This window comes from Monodon monoceros, unplaced genomic scaffold (genome assembly GCF_005190385.1).
Source record: "Monodon monoceros isolate NGI ecotype Baffin Bay Population unplaced genomic scaffold, NGI_Narwhal_1 Super_Scaffold_22, whole genome shotgun sequence".
In the NCBI taxonomy this organism is placed as follows: domain Eukaryota; kingdom Metazoa; phylum Chordata; class Mammalia; order Artiodactyla; family Monodontidae; genus Monodon; species Monodon monoceros.
Window position 1 is genome coordinate 126,720,280 of NW_021703779.1, and position 12,596 is coordinate 126,732,875.

At 62.5% G+C, this 12,596-nt stretch overlaps 1 protein-coding gene across 1 annotated transcript; it reads left to right on the plus strand.

Moving 5' to 3' along the window:
• The first annotated feature begins 10,978 nt into the window (after positions 1-10,978).
• Positions 10,979-12,250, plus strand: LOC114906475 (extracellular matrix protein 2). The gene is made up of 2 exons (XM_029241272.1): positions 10,979-11,369; positions 11,893-12,250. The coding sequence occupies exons 1-2, from the start codon at positions 11,173-11,175 to the stop codon at positions 12,071-12,073; spliced, it is 378 nt and encodes a 125-aa protein (XP_029097105.1). The 5' UTR covers positions 10,979-11,172; the 3' UTR covers positions 12,074-12,250.
• The last annotated feature ends 346 nt before the right edge of the window (positions 12,251-12,596 follow it).

Genomic DNA, 12,596 nt, shown 5'->3' on the forward strand with positions numbered 1-12,596 from the left:
CACATCCGTACACACACACGCACACATACACAGGCTTTGATGTTACTGGGACACATTGTGGAAGGCACAAGAGCAGGCCTGTTCCCTTGCTCTGGGGGTCACCCCAAGGGTGTGTCTTTGGCTGCAGAGCCACTGTTCTGCCCTGGGCCCTGGCAGAAGGCCTGGTACATAGGAGGGGCTCAGTGAACTTGTCAAATGACAGACAGCAGGAGGGCAGGCCTGGCAGCGCAGACCTTGGCCCTGAGCTCCAGATTCATACACGGAACTGCCTTATAGATGTTACCGCTTGGCTGTCTAATCACCAGCCTCCCACCTGGGAGGTCAGGAGCTGGCCTCCCCAGCTTCTGCCCCAGGCTCACTCCACCCACAGCGTTCTGGCTCCACCCACTTCTCCCACCAGCCCGCCCCACCCTGGGCCAGACACGGTGACCTCTCCCGTGGAGGGCGCAGCTGCCTCCACACTGGCTCCCTCTTTCTGCCCTTGTGCCCCCAACAAGTCTGTGCTCCACCCTGTAGCCCGAGGGACCCTTTTACAATATAAGTCAGATCACAACCTATGGACTGGGAGAAAATATTTGCAAATGATGTGCCTGACAAGGGCTTAATATCCAAAATATACAAGCAGTTCATATAATTCAATAACCAAAAAAACCAACAACCCAATCGAAAAATGGGCAGAAGACCTAAATAGACAGTTCTCCAAAGAAGACATACAGATTGCCAATAGGCACATGAAAAGATGCTCATCATCACTAATTATTAGAGAACAGTAAATCAAAACTGCAATGAGGTACCACCTCACACCAGTCAGAATGGCCATCATCAAAAAGTCTACAAACAGTAAATGCTGGAGAGGGTGTGAAGAAAAGGGAACCCTCCTACACTGTTGGTGGGAATGTAAATTGATGCAGCCACTATGGAGAACAGTATGGAGGCTCCTTAAAAAACTAAAAACAGAACTACCATATGATCCAGCAATCCCACTCCTGGCCATATACTGGAAAAGACAAAAACTCTAATTAGAAAATATACATGCAACCCCCATGTTCATAGCAGCACTATTCACAATAACCAAGACATGCAAACAACCTAAATGCCCATCGACAGAGGAATGGATAAAGAAGATGTGGTACATATATACAATGGAATATTACTCAGCCATAAAAAGGGGTGAAATAGTGCCATTTGCAGTAACCTGGATGTAACTAGAGGTTATCAAACTAAGTGCAGCAAGTCAGACAGAGAAAGACAAATACCATAGGATATCACTTATATGTGGAATCTAAAATACGACACAAATGAACATATCTATGAAACAGAAACAGACTCACAGACATAGAGAGCAGACTTGTGGTTGCCACTGGGGGGGGAGGGGAGGGAGGGAAGGATTGGGAGTTTGGGATTAGTAGCTGCAAACTATTATATATAGGATGAATAAACGACATGATCCTACTTTATAGCACAGGAAACTATATTCAACATCCTGTGATAAACCGTAATGGAAAAGAATATGAAGAAAGAAAGAATATATATATATGTATCTGAGTCACTTTGCAGGACAGCAGAAATTTACACAACATCGTAAATCAACTAGACTTCAATACGAATTTTTTTATAGAGTCAGATCATGTGTGACTCCTCTGCTCAGAAGTCCACAGTGGCTCCCTGCTTCCCTCAAGGTCAAAGGCAAAGTCCACCCGCCACCCTTTGATACCCTATCAAGCTGGCCCTCCTGCCCTTCCCCACCCTCACCCCTCACTTAGCCCGCTCTGCCTCACTGGTCACTTTGCTGGTTCTCAAACTGGGCCAAAGCCTTGCCTGCCTCAAGGCCTTCGCACTGCTGTCCCTCCTTTTTGGAGGGCTCTTTACTGGAGCCCTTTTTGCGTGGCTATCTCCTTTTCACTCACATCTCCACCCAAATGTCACTTTCTCACAGTTTTCATCTGATCCCCTGTCGAAAGTGTTTCTTCCTGCAGTCACCCTGACCACCCGTTTCCTTCTGATGGGGTCCTCGTGCACCCCACTAGACGGCCAGCTCTGTGAGCACAGGGGAGCTGGCCATGTAGTTCACCATCGTACTGCACGCTGTGCTGGGGAACGGTGCCTGGCCCACCACAGGGGCTCAGGAATGTTCTGTGAGCAAAGAATCCATTCTCCAATCCTCCCTTGACAGGAGGGGAGCTTTCCGCTGTGCAGTTCTCAGGAGGCTTAAGGGACAAAGGGCGTTGCTTTGGCATCCTCCGGGCTGCCAATTGTGAGGGAATGTGTCCTGACTTGTGAGGGTATGTGTGTTCTTGGGGGGCAAGTGTGTGTGGACAGTGGGCCACGTGTAAGGGAAGGACAGGAGGAGAGGGGGCAGGAGTCCCTTCCTAGCCCTCAGAACCCTGCGATTGTGCAGCCAGAAGCAACCGTGATCATCTTATGCAGCTTCTCTAGGCCCCTTCCAGTTCTCAGATTCTAGAACTTTCTAAGCAGCCCATAGCCACCACATTGAGATGGGGAAACTGAGGTCCTGAGCAGGGAGGCTTCCTCCTGACGTCACATGGCCAGGCTGTCCAGGGCAGAGCTGGGAGCCCAAAACCCTTCCAGCAACACCCGGGCTGCATCTCTGGTTCCTGGAAAATCCTGACAACCCTCCCGCCCTGCGCTCCAGACACCAAGCTCAGGGTTAGTGTTGGCCAGGGGCCCTGCCTGTCTCAGCCCAAGTCCACGACCAAGCTCTGTGTGCAGGAGGGGCGGGGCAGGACGGCACCTCTGGTCCTGCTGAGCCCCTGCAAGCTGGCTTTGCTCTGTGCGGGTTCTTTCAAGGTCCCCACGATGGTCAGGCGCCCTGACACTGGACCGAGTAGGTGGCCAGGTGGCCGCGGGGCCCCCCGTGGGGGAAGGGCAGCGAGGACAGGACTCCACAGGACCTGGGGAACTGAGAGCGCTCCAGGCCTCGCCCCTTCCTGCCTAGGTGGGTAGGAGCGGGGGTCCCTCCCTCCTCCAGGCCACTGTGCCAGAGAAACCTGGGAGCAGGCCTCCCCCACCTCCAGCCCTGCTAATGGGAACCAGATGGCAGGATGTTTAGTCAGCGCCTGGGGAGCGGCGCGAACAGGGGAAATGGGTTGGGGGCCAGGATTCCAGAATCCATCCCTAGGCAGGGGGAGGGTCAGAGCCAGGGCTCCCGCCACAGTCCATCTACAGGGTCCCGCATCAGGCTGGGTCCTACCACCTCCTCAAGTGATGCCTGACCAGGAGGCAGGAGGCAGGAGGCCTGGCGTCTGGCATCGGAGTTGGGCGAGCCCTACCCCCTCAGTTCCTTTTGCGCAAGGGGGGAGGGGGGTCGTGCTCGCTCGTCCAGCACATCCTGTGTCACCCACGGGCGCGCAGGCAGACGGTGGCTTCATCCCTGGCGCCCAGGGTGCTTGCTTACAATCCCCAGCCGGGCTCTGTCTCTGGTCTGTGTGCGGCACGGCCCCAAATTCAGGCCTGAAACCAGAGACCTGGACAGGACAGGGGAGGGGGGTGCCGGCAGACCCTGTGAGTCCCTGCCACACCCCGGCCGCAGTACAGCTGGCGCTGGGGACTCGGGCTGATCCCCGGGCCCACATGGGCAAACGCTGAAGACCCCAACGAAGACCCACTTGCGGGGGACTCTGTGCCCTGCCCCCAGCCCTGTCCTGGGTCTCACACATTCCTCTGTGGCCCCTGACGGTGCCTTGAACCCCAGATGGCTACGGGACCCGCTTTCTCCACGAGCTTTCCTGGCCCTGCTGCTCACTCCCCTCCCCCTCTCCCCTCCACCCAAGCCTTGCCCACAATTAACTCATTTTTTAAGATCGCTTCCAAACATAAGTCAATGCTGGACAGAGCTGTAGGAAAAGCTTCCTCAAGGCTGGCCCCAAAGAGCCATGTGGTGAGACCCGGCCTCTTTGCCAGCCCCCGCCCGCCCTCGGCTCCCACAGCTGGGCCTGGGGCTGGGCCCTCTGAGGGCGGGCCAGGGGGCCTGCGGTCAGACACCCCTTCTTTGCCTCTTGCTGCAGCCCACAGCCCCTGTTCTCAGGCCCCACCCCGACCCACAGGTACCCCTCTGCCTGAGAGGGCACCCATGAGGCATAGGGGCGTCTCTGGCAGCCGTCACACTGAGGCCTGGAACTCTCAGCCAAGAAGTCTGGGGGAACCGGTGAGGTGGCCTCACCCAGGCCACTGCCAGGCCACCCCAAGCCAAGTGTGCCCGAGGAACCCGGCCGCCCCTGGCCCCCACACACTCCGCTGTGGGGGGAGGGAGCATGGGAGGTGGCATTCAGGACGTATACCTGCTCACCATTTTACAGAGAGGAAGTGGACGCCTGGAGGAAGGGAAGCTGCCCAGAGGTGGGCAGGGAGCCAGTGGAAGGAGCAGGGGCTCAACTGCGTCCTCCAGCCCCGTCTGAGGCACGAGGTCTGTGGCCGGGCGGCCCTGGGGCCCCAGGGGCTGGGGTCTACGCTTGCTACCCCCGTGTTCTGTTTCCCCTGGAATTGGAAGGCCTTGGCACCGGTGCCTGTGGTGGAAGCTCACAGGCTTGGCCGGCTCCAGAGGGGCTGGAGTCGCCATTGTCCCGGTGGCCCTGGCACCTGCCCCCTCTCCCGAGGACCCTGGAGGTCCTGGGGCCTGCGGCTTGCTCTCGGGGCCCGGCGCCTCTCCTTTCCCAGCCGCCGAGGAAGGACCTGGCAGCCTGGGGCGGGCAGCCTGCTCTGTGGTGGGCCTCACAGGTCCCCTGTGTGTGGAGACAGAAGCCCCATTCACGGGGGCCACTGGGCCGGCGCCAGTGGAGAAGGAACACAGGCCTCTCAGAAAAGGAGCGAGAGAGCTCGGGTCCAAGAAAAAAATCAATCTCTCTTTCTCCTCAGGTGGGAGCAGGGGACCTTGGGGGGAGTCGGGGGCCAGGCCTGCGGAGGCGTTCGTTGGGGGGAGCCTTCCTGGGGAAGGGCCGGGCTGGGTCCGGGAGGCTCCCAGCACTGTAGCTCAGGGATCCGGACTGTCACTTGCCGCCCCCCTGGTGTCCCATCCTGCCGCGGCCGCCGCTGCCACCCCTCCCAGCCCTTCATCCCCTCCGCCGGCCCGGGCGGCCTGCGCACAGTGGCCATGCAGAGCGCGCTGCTCCCTTTCCTGGCCCTCTGGGCGGGCTGCTGCCCTGGAGGGGCCCTGACCAGGCAGGGGCCGGGCCTGAGAGAGCCCGTGCTGCAGCCAGCCTCCACAGGGCTTCCCACCCTGCGGCCGCTGCTGCCCAGCCCGTCTGGGCCCCCCGACGGTGAGTAGGGGGCACCAGCAGGGAGGCCGGCAGGACGGGACCCTGCCCCGCTAGTGGGACCCCCCAGGGCGGCGGCAGAGGGAGAGCGAGCGGGTCACCCTGAGGCTGCCCACGCGGTGCCCCCCGTGGGTGTTCGGTTCAGGGCCAGGAGGGACCCATGAGCCTCAGGGAATCCTCCCTGGGGGGCGAGGGGGGACTGCAGACTCTGGGAGGCCCTCGCGCTGGTTGCCCAGGGTGGGGGCGGGGGAGGGGAGACAGCCCCCTAGGAGGGGCCACTGCAGCTGGCGCCGGAAGTGAGGGCCCCGCCCAGGGGTGGGGTGGGAGGGGCCGGTGGGGGGACCCAATTCCCCACCTCCTGTAGACGGCAGGCCCCTGGTCAGTGCTGCTTAAGGAGGGGCTCCATGCGGTGGAGGGGAGGCCCAGGGCGGGGAGCCGCCACCCCTCCTTTGCAGCGGCTGAAAGCCCCTCAGCGTGGCCCCGGGGCTCACCTGGCCCCTAACAACCTGCTCTCGCGGCAGCCACTGGGGCCGTCACCTCCACCAGCGACTCCTTCATCTCCCCAGAGGCTGCCCACCCCTGCCTGCCCAGGAAGAACCCACAGGGAACCGGGGGGTGGGGGCACAGGAACAGGCCCAGCCCCTCTGCCTAGGGCTACTGAAGCTCTCCTGGGCCCACCCTCATGAGTCAAGGACCTGCCGCTGCCTTGTCCCAACAGGCCTGAAGGGTCCCCAGGAGTTCTGAGAGGCAGGCAGGGCGACCCATCCTGCCCTTGACATTGAGCTCTCTCTGCTCCCCCTCTCTCCCGCTCGGGGTCCCCTACTCTGGGATCATGAAAAATCGGGGAGGAGATCAGGGAATCTCTGACACTTGGTGGCCTTGGGGGTCGGTGACAGAAGGCTGAGAGCCCCTGAGGAAAGAAGAGGGCAGAAGTGAGGCCTGGGTGGACAGAAGGAGGGAGGCGGGCCGGCCGACAGCTGATCCCCCGCTCGGGAAGGAGGTGCTGCCTCCCCGCCACATAGCGGTCCAGGCACCCTAGCCCACACCGGCTCCTTCTGCAGGTCGAGTGCGACCCACCCCCGGGAACGGCGGCCCGGACAGGCCTAGTGACGGGCAGCTGGACAGGCCATGGCTGCGGCCCACCTCCGAGGAGGGAGCCCATAGAGCTCCCAAACAGCCCCCAGCCCCGCGCTGGAAGGCCCCCGCCAGACCCAGGCTGGCCCAGAGGAAGGCGACTCCGCCAGCAGCCTGGGGGCAGGAGCAGGGTCACAACCACGGGGCCAGCGCTGTGCAGTCCCATCTCCAGGCCACAGCCGCAGCGGGGCCTGGGGCGGCGAGGCCCCAGGCTGCCGAGCTCGGGCCCTTGCAGGCAACCAGGACCCCCCGAGCCCAAGAGGGGGCAGTGGCTGCCAAGGAGGGCCAGGGCAGGCAGGCAGGGGGCCAGGAAGCCAGGAAAAGGGGCCCAAAGCCTAGGAGGCCCCCCAAAGGTGAGGACCAGCTGGGACCGGCAGCCCCCATATGGGCCCTGCAGGGGGTGAAGTGGCCGAGGCAAGAGCCAACTTCCGCCAATCATACTAACGTCCCCAGCCACTGAGACCCCACCGCGCTCTCAACGTGCCCAAGCTGAGTGGCCCCGTGTGTGGGCAATTGGGGAACCCTCCCAGGGCAGGTCCCCTCCCCCAGCCTCAGGGCCCCGATCTGGGCCTTTTGCCCTTGGTGCCAAGGGAAGGAGGCCCAGTGGCCTGTTGTTCCAGCTCAGCTGGCCAAGTCACCGGCAGGTCCAGGGAGCCCCGGGCAAGCCCCTGCCCCTCGGCGGGCCCCTGTTTCTATGTGGCCAGGCTGGGGCCTCATCTCTCATCCTCCAGGGGCCTCCCAGCAACCCGGCCCTGGAGGCTGGCGTCAAAAGAAAGATCACACCCGAGACCAAGGTGGCAGCGGCAACTCGGAGACCACAGGTCGTGGGCGGAAAAGGCCTGGAAGCAGGCAAGGGCACAGCCATGGGCTTGCAGACCTGGGCGCTATGGAGCAGGCCATGCCCTCCCTGCCGGCCTCCTGCCTCCTGGCCCAGGCGGCCATCGCCTGTGGCAACGTCAAGATGAAACACGTCCCTGCCCTGTCCGACCCCAGCCTGACGACGCTCTACCTGGCAGGTGGGTGTCCCCTCTTCCCTGCACCCACTCCCGTGGCAGGGGTGAGAAGGCCATACACCTTGGTCCCTTGGCCACTGTGGCTGCCACGCCACCGCGCCTGGGCTCGGCCCACCTCCCCTCTGACCTGGGACAGTCAGAAGAGCCAGCTCCTTCAAAGAGTGTGTCACTGCTGCCTCCGGCCCGTGTGGGAGAGGTAGAGTGGCAAAGGGGAGGGGGACAGAGGGGCCCGGAAAATGGCTGCCCCGTGTGCGCACAGAGAATGAAATTGCCGAGATCCCGGCCCACGCGTTCCTGGGAGCGCCCAACCTGGAGTGGCTGGACTTGAACAAGAACAAGCTGGATGCCCTTGGCCTGCACCCCGATGCCTTCAAGGTGCGCGGCAGCCCCTCATCCTGCTGTCCTGGGGGGTGGCGCGGGAAGAGGCCCTGGGCATCCTCTGCCCGCCCCCCCCTGCCCTACCCGGAGTGGGAACTGTGCAGAAACCCAGCACCGCGGGCTTTGATGATTTGGGGTAATGCGGCCCATAGCTATAAGCGTGGGGAGCAACACAGATCCTTGGGCCCCACAAGGAAGCAGCACTCCTGGGAGAATCTTAGGGGAGTCCCAGAAACCCCCAGACAGGCCTGGTCCAAGAGGGAACCAGGAAGCCACAGTGCAACCAAATAGGGGGCTCCCTGGGCAGGATGAGCCCAAAGCCATGCCCGGAAGGCCTAGCGCCAGCCAGCAACACCCCAGTCTCCAGCGCCCTCTTCTCCCCCAACCCCCTAGAGTCTGACGCTGCTGAAGCGGCTGAACCTGGATGGGAACTCACTCTCCACGGTGCCGGCCTTGCCTGCCTCCCTGCAGAAGATCAAACTCAACGACAACCTTCTGCAGGGCCTGCAGCGCAGCAGCTTCCGGTGTGCCGGCAGGCCCCAGGGGACAGGGGCCAAAGGGGCTGGGCCTGAGCAGCCACGGAGGCCGAGGGCAGGGGCTGTCCAAGGCAGCCTGGCTGGAGGGCAGACGTGGGAGCGCCAGCCCAGGAAGGCGGCCCCGGCTCCGAGGGCCGGGGGGGTCTCTGGAGCTACGGTGGGCAGCTCCCAGCAGGCCTTCTGAGCTCGGCGGTCAGCTCACCTGCCCCTCTACCCGCCGTCCGCAGGGCTCGGCCAGCTGCTCACACTGGAGGTGGAAGGGAACCGGCTGCACGATGGGAACATCTCCCTCCTGGCCTTCCAACCCCTATGCAGCCTGCTCTACCTGAGGCTGGACCGGAACCGGCTGCGGACCATCCCGCCCGGCCTGCCAGCCTCCCTGCAGGTGAGCTGGGAGCCCCGAGGCCACAAGAGGCAAAGCTGTGGCCGAAAGACTGGAGCGTCTGCCCACGCCAGCCAGGCCGGCGGGTAGAGCTGCCCATGGGGGGGAGTTTTGACAATAAACCCACAAGGCCTGAGCACCAAAGGGCCTTTCCTCCACCTGACCTGACCTTCCTGGAGCCCAAAATTGAGCCTCGAGGACTGTCCTGGACCCGCTGGGTGTCCCTGCACACGGCTCATGGCCTCTCTGGGCCGCATGATCCCCCGTGCTTGGCGGTACTCTCTGAGCCTGGGTCCTGTGGGACTCTGAAGAGTCATGACAGGGCTTGCGGGTGTCGCTGGGATCCTTTGCACAGCTGGCCATGGCCCTGAGAGGGGCAGAGACGGAGGGACCCAGTGGAAGGGGGCAGGGGACCAGGCCAGGCTGCCAGCGAGTGGTGGGTGGGGCGCTCACCCCGAGCCCTGGCCCTAGGAGCTGCACTTGGGCACCAACGTCATCGAGGAGGTGCCAGAGGGCACACTGAACTGGCTGGCGCCCCGTGCTTGGATCGATCTCCCGTGAGTGCGCTGCCATGCACCCTGGCACCGCCCGAGCTCCGCCCCCATGGGCCGAGCTGTGGAGTCCAGAGAGAGAGGATGCTCCCTAAGGAGGCAGAGAGTCAGGAGGGAAGGCCGAGAGGGCTGAGGGAGGGCGCTGTTGCTCAGGCCTGGTCTCTGGTGGGTCACCTGGGTCACCTGCCTCCCTGCCCAGGGCTCAGGGTGGCCTGGGCCCTCAGCCACACCTGCTCCTCCAAGATTTCCCTCTGTCCCTCCCACCCGACAGAATCCCCAAGACCACAGAAACCCCCTCCCCTGCCCATGCCCGGAGGTGCCGTGGGCCCAGATGGAGGGGCAGCCTGGGTGGTGGGAAGTCGCATGGGCAGGAAGGGGCATGGAAGAGATGGCAGCCATGGGAAGAAGGCATGTGAGTTTCCCAGGGCAGCCATAACAAAGTACCACAGAGTGGGTGGCTTCAAACAACAGAGATTTATGGTCTCACAGTTCTGGAGGTCAGAGGTCCAAAATCAAGGTGTGGCAGGGCCGTGCTCCCTCTGCAGGCTCTAGGGGAGGGTCCTTCCTGCCTCTTCCAGCTTCTGGGGGCTCCAGGTGCCACTTGGCTTGTGGCCACATCCCTCCAGTCTCTGCATTTGTCTTCACGTGGCTTCTCCTCTGTGTCTGTGTCTCTCCTCTTCCATCTCTTATAAGGACACCTATCATTGCATTGCCCATCCTAAACCAGGATGATTTCATCTCAAGATCCTTCACTTACATCTACAAAGACCTTTTTGCCAAATAAGGCCACATTCACAGGTTCTGGGTAGACATATCTTTGGGGGGCCACTATTCACCCCACTACAGGAAGAAGGGTCCAGGATGAGTCCCCATGTTCTCATTTGGGCTGCTGAGTCGGGTCGCTGGCAGGAAGGGCCCAGGAGGAGACAGGGCCCTTACAGGCACTGCCTAAGGAGTCAGGATGTGACCCCGGGAGCAGCTGAAGGGCTGGGGAAGTACAATCCATGGGATCTGAAGACCACCGAGGCAGGGCAGGGGTGGGGGACTGGGGGGAGGCAGGGGTTGACAGTCCAACCTGCCATTCCAGAGACTGGAGCCTCCCACCCTGCGTCCTTGTGTTCCAGGAAAAAGTTACCAGGACGTTTGGGTTTAATTATTCCTCTTTCCTCTCCGCCTCTTGCCAAGGGGGCAAAGGAAAGCAGACAGCCTAGGGAGGGGCCGCCCAGCCGTGTTCCACTCACGCCGCGGGGCCTGGGCAGGGGGCTGGCGGCCACCCAGCTTTTCTCCAGCTGGTAGACGGGGAGCAGGCTGGTGGCTCGGCAGGCTTGGGAGGCACCGGAGCCCCCGCCCCCATGGACTGAGGATGGCTCCCATCCCAAGGCCAAAGGGCTGACCCCACCCACAGGGGCTGGGGGATATCACTGAGAGAAGTCACTTTCCTTGCTCGGACCCGTTCTAGAAGCATCACCACCCTCTGCTCCTGATTTCCCACCAGGGAGTGACCTGGGCTCACTGCCTGCCTCCCCGATCCCTCAGGGTTCCCTGGCCCTGACCCCTCGGAGCCTTATTTTTCTGCGGTGAGCTAGGTAGGACCCCTCAGACCCCTTTTCCCAGCCTCAGCGGACAGAGGGGAGCACAGCAGCCAGACGGGGCCTGGCCCTCGCCAGCTGTTGGGAGCCTTGGTGGCAGCTGCCATCTGGGGGCAAATCCTCACTGTCCCCTTGGGCTGTGGTCTCTGCCGGGTGCCACTAGCTACCCCCACCCCGACCCCTGGGCCCGCGGGAAGCTGGAGGCCTTGGACTTGTCGTACAACCGGCTGGTGCACGTGTCCTCCTTCTTGCCCCGGGGCCTCCGCTGCCTGACACTGCACCACAACCGCATCGAGCGCCCGGCTACGTGTTCGCGCACATGAAGCCGGGCCTGGAGGTCCTGCATCTTTCCCACAATAGCCTGCGTGAGGACGGCATCCACGGCGTGTCCTTCCTGGGCCTGCAAGCCTCCCTGGCCGAGCTGCTCCTGGACCACAACCAGCTGCAGGCCGTCCCACAGGGCCTCCTGGGCCTCAGGGCCCTGCAGGTGCTGAGCCTGAGCCACAACAAGATCAGGTAGGGCCGATGGCCTGTGGCCATCCTGCTGTCCCCCCCACCCCACCCGCGTCCCTACCGCCAGCCCAGGAGGAAGCTTGGCTGAGGCCCGGAGGCCCAGCCTGGTAGGTTGGCCAGGTGCTCTGGCCTGTGGGCTTGTCACCCAAGGGCCTCAGAGGCTGAGGGCGGGACTGCGGGGGACATCCTTCACCGCCCCCAACTCCCCATCTTGGTCGCCGTGACTGGAGGCTGTAGCCGCTGGCAGGCCCGGGCAGCCAAGGTGGACAGCAGAATCTGGGCAGGGGGTGGGCGGGCGGAGGTTGGGAGGGCTCTGGCCCAGAGCAACAAGGGCCGAGCCCCGAGTGGGCAGGTGGCAGGTGGTGGCAGCGACCCGCCTGACCCTCCACCCTGGGTCTGGTGTCTGTGCCTTGGTCTCACCACCCCCTTGCTGTCGGGCTCCTCTTTCTCTCCTCTCACCTGAGGCCTGACTCTCCTTTCTGGGGTCTCTTCTCCTCTGCCCCGCCCTGCTACCCCCACTCCACAGGCACGTGCCCCTGAATTCCATCTGTGACACACGCGTGGCCCAGGACTCCAACCTCATCTCCACGCACCTGGAGAACAACCTTATAGACCGGCGTCGCATCCCACCCACCACGTTCTCCTGCATCCGGGCCTACCACAGCGTGGTCCTCCAGCCCCAGCAGGGGGAGGGGGAGTCCGCCTAGCCCCACCAGCCTTCCCCACCCCCTGCTCTTTTGGGACTGGGGGGGTGGCGGGGCATCTTTGCACCACTGGGAGAAAGATCTAGAAGGCCCTGCTGCTTCAGATGCACCCATGTCCCATTGACTGCTGAGGCCCCTTAACTTAGTAAATGACCCAGCCTGGCATGGTGCTGGTTTGGACTTGCACATAATAAATGCATCTCATTCAAGCCCGCTTGCCTCCACCAGCCTCCCTCCCTCCTGGATCTAAGCCGCCTGTGCACGCTGGCACTCCGTTGTGCATGGAGCCCCCAGAGCCCACATCCTGGACACTGCTTTGTCAGCAGAGGGTTAAGAGGGCCTGGTTCTAGAAGTTTCTCCGAGAGCCTCCCCACCCCTACCCACCCTGGCCAGGGTTCTGAAGTCCCAGCGTCACCACCCTCTTGTCCAGGACGCATCCCTGTCCCAGGAGTGGACGCACACAGGGTGTCACCACCCCCTGACTGGAGTCGCTGACTGTCTGCTGAGCCCTAAAGACAGGACCCAT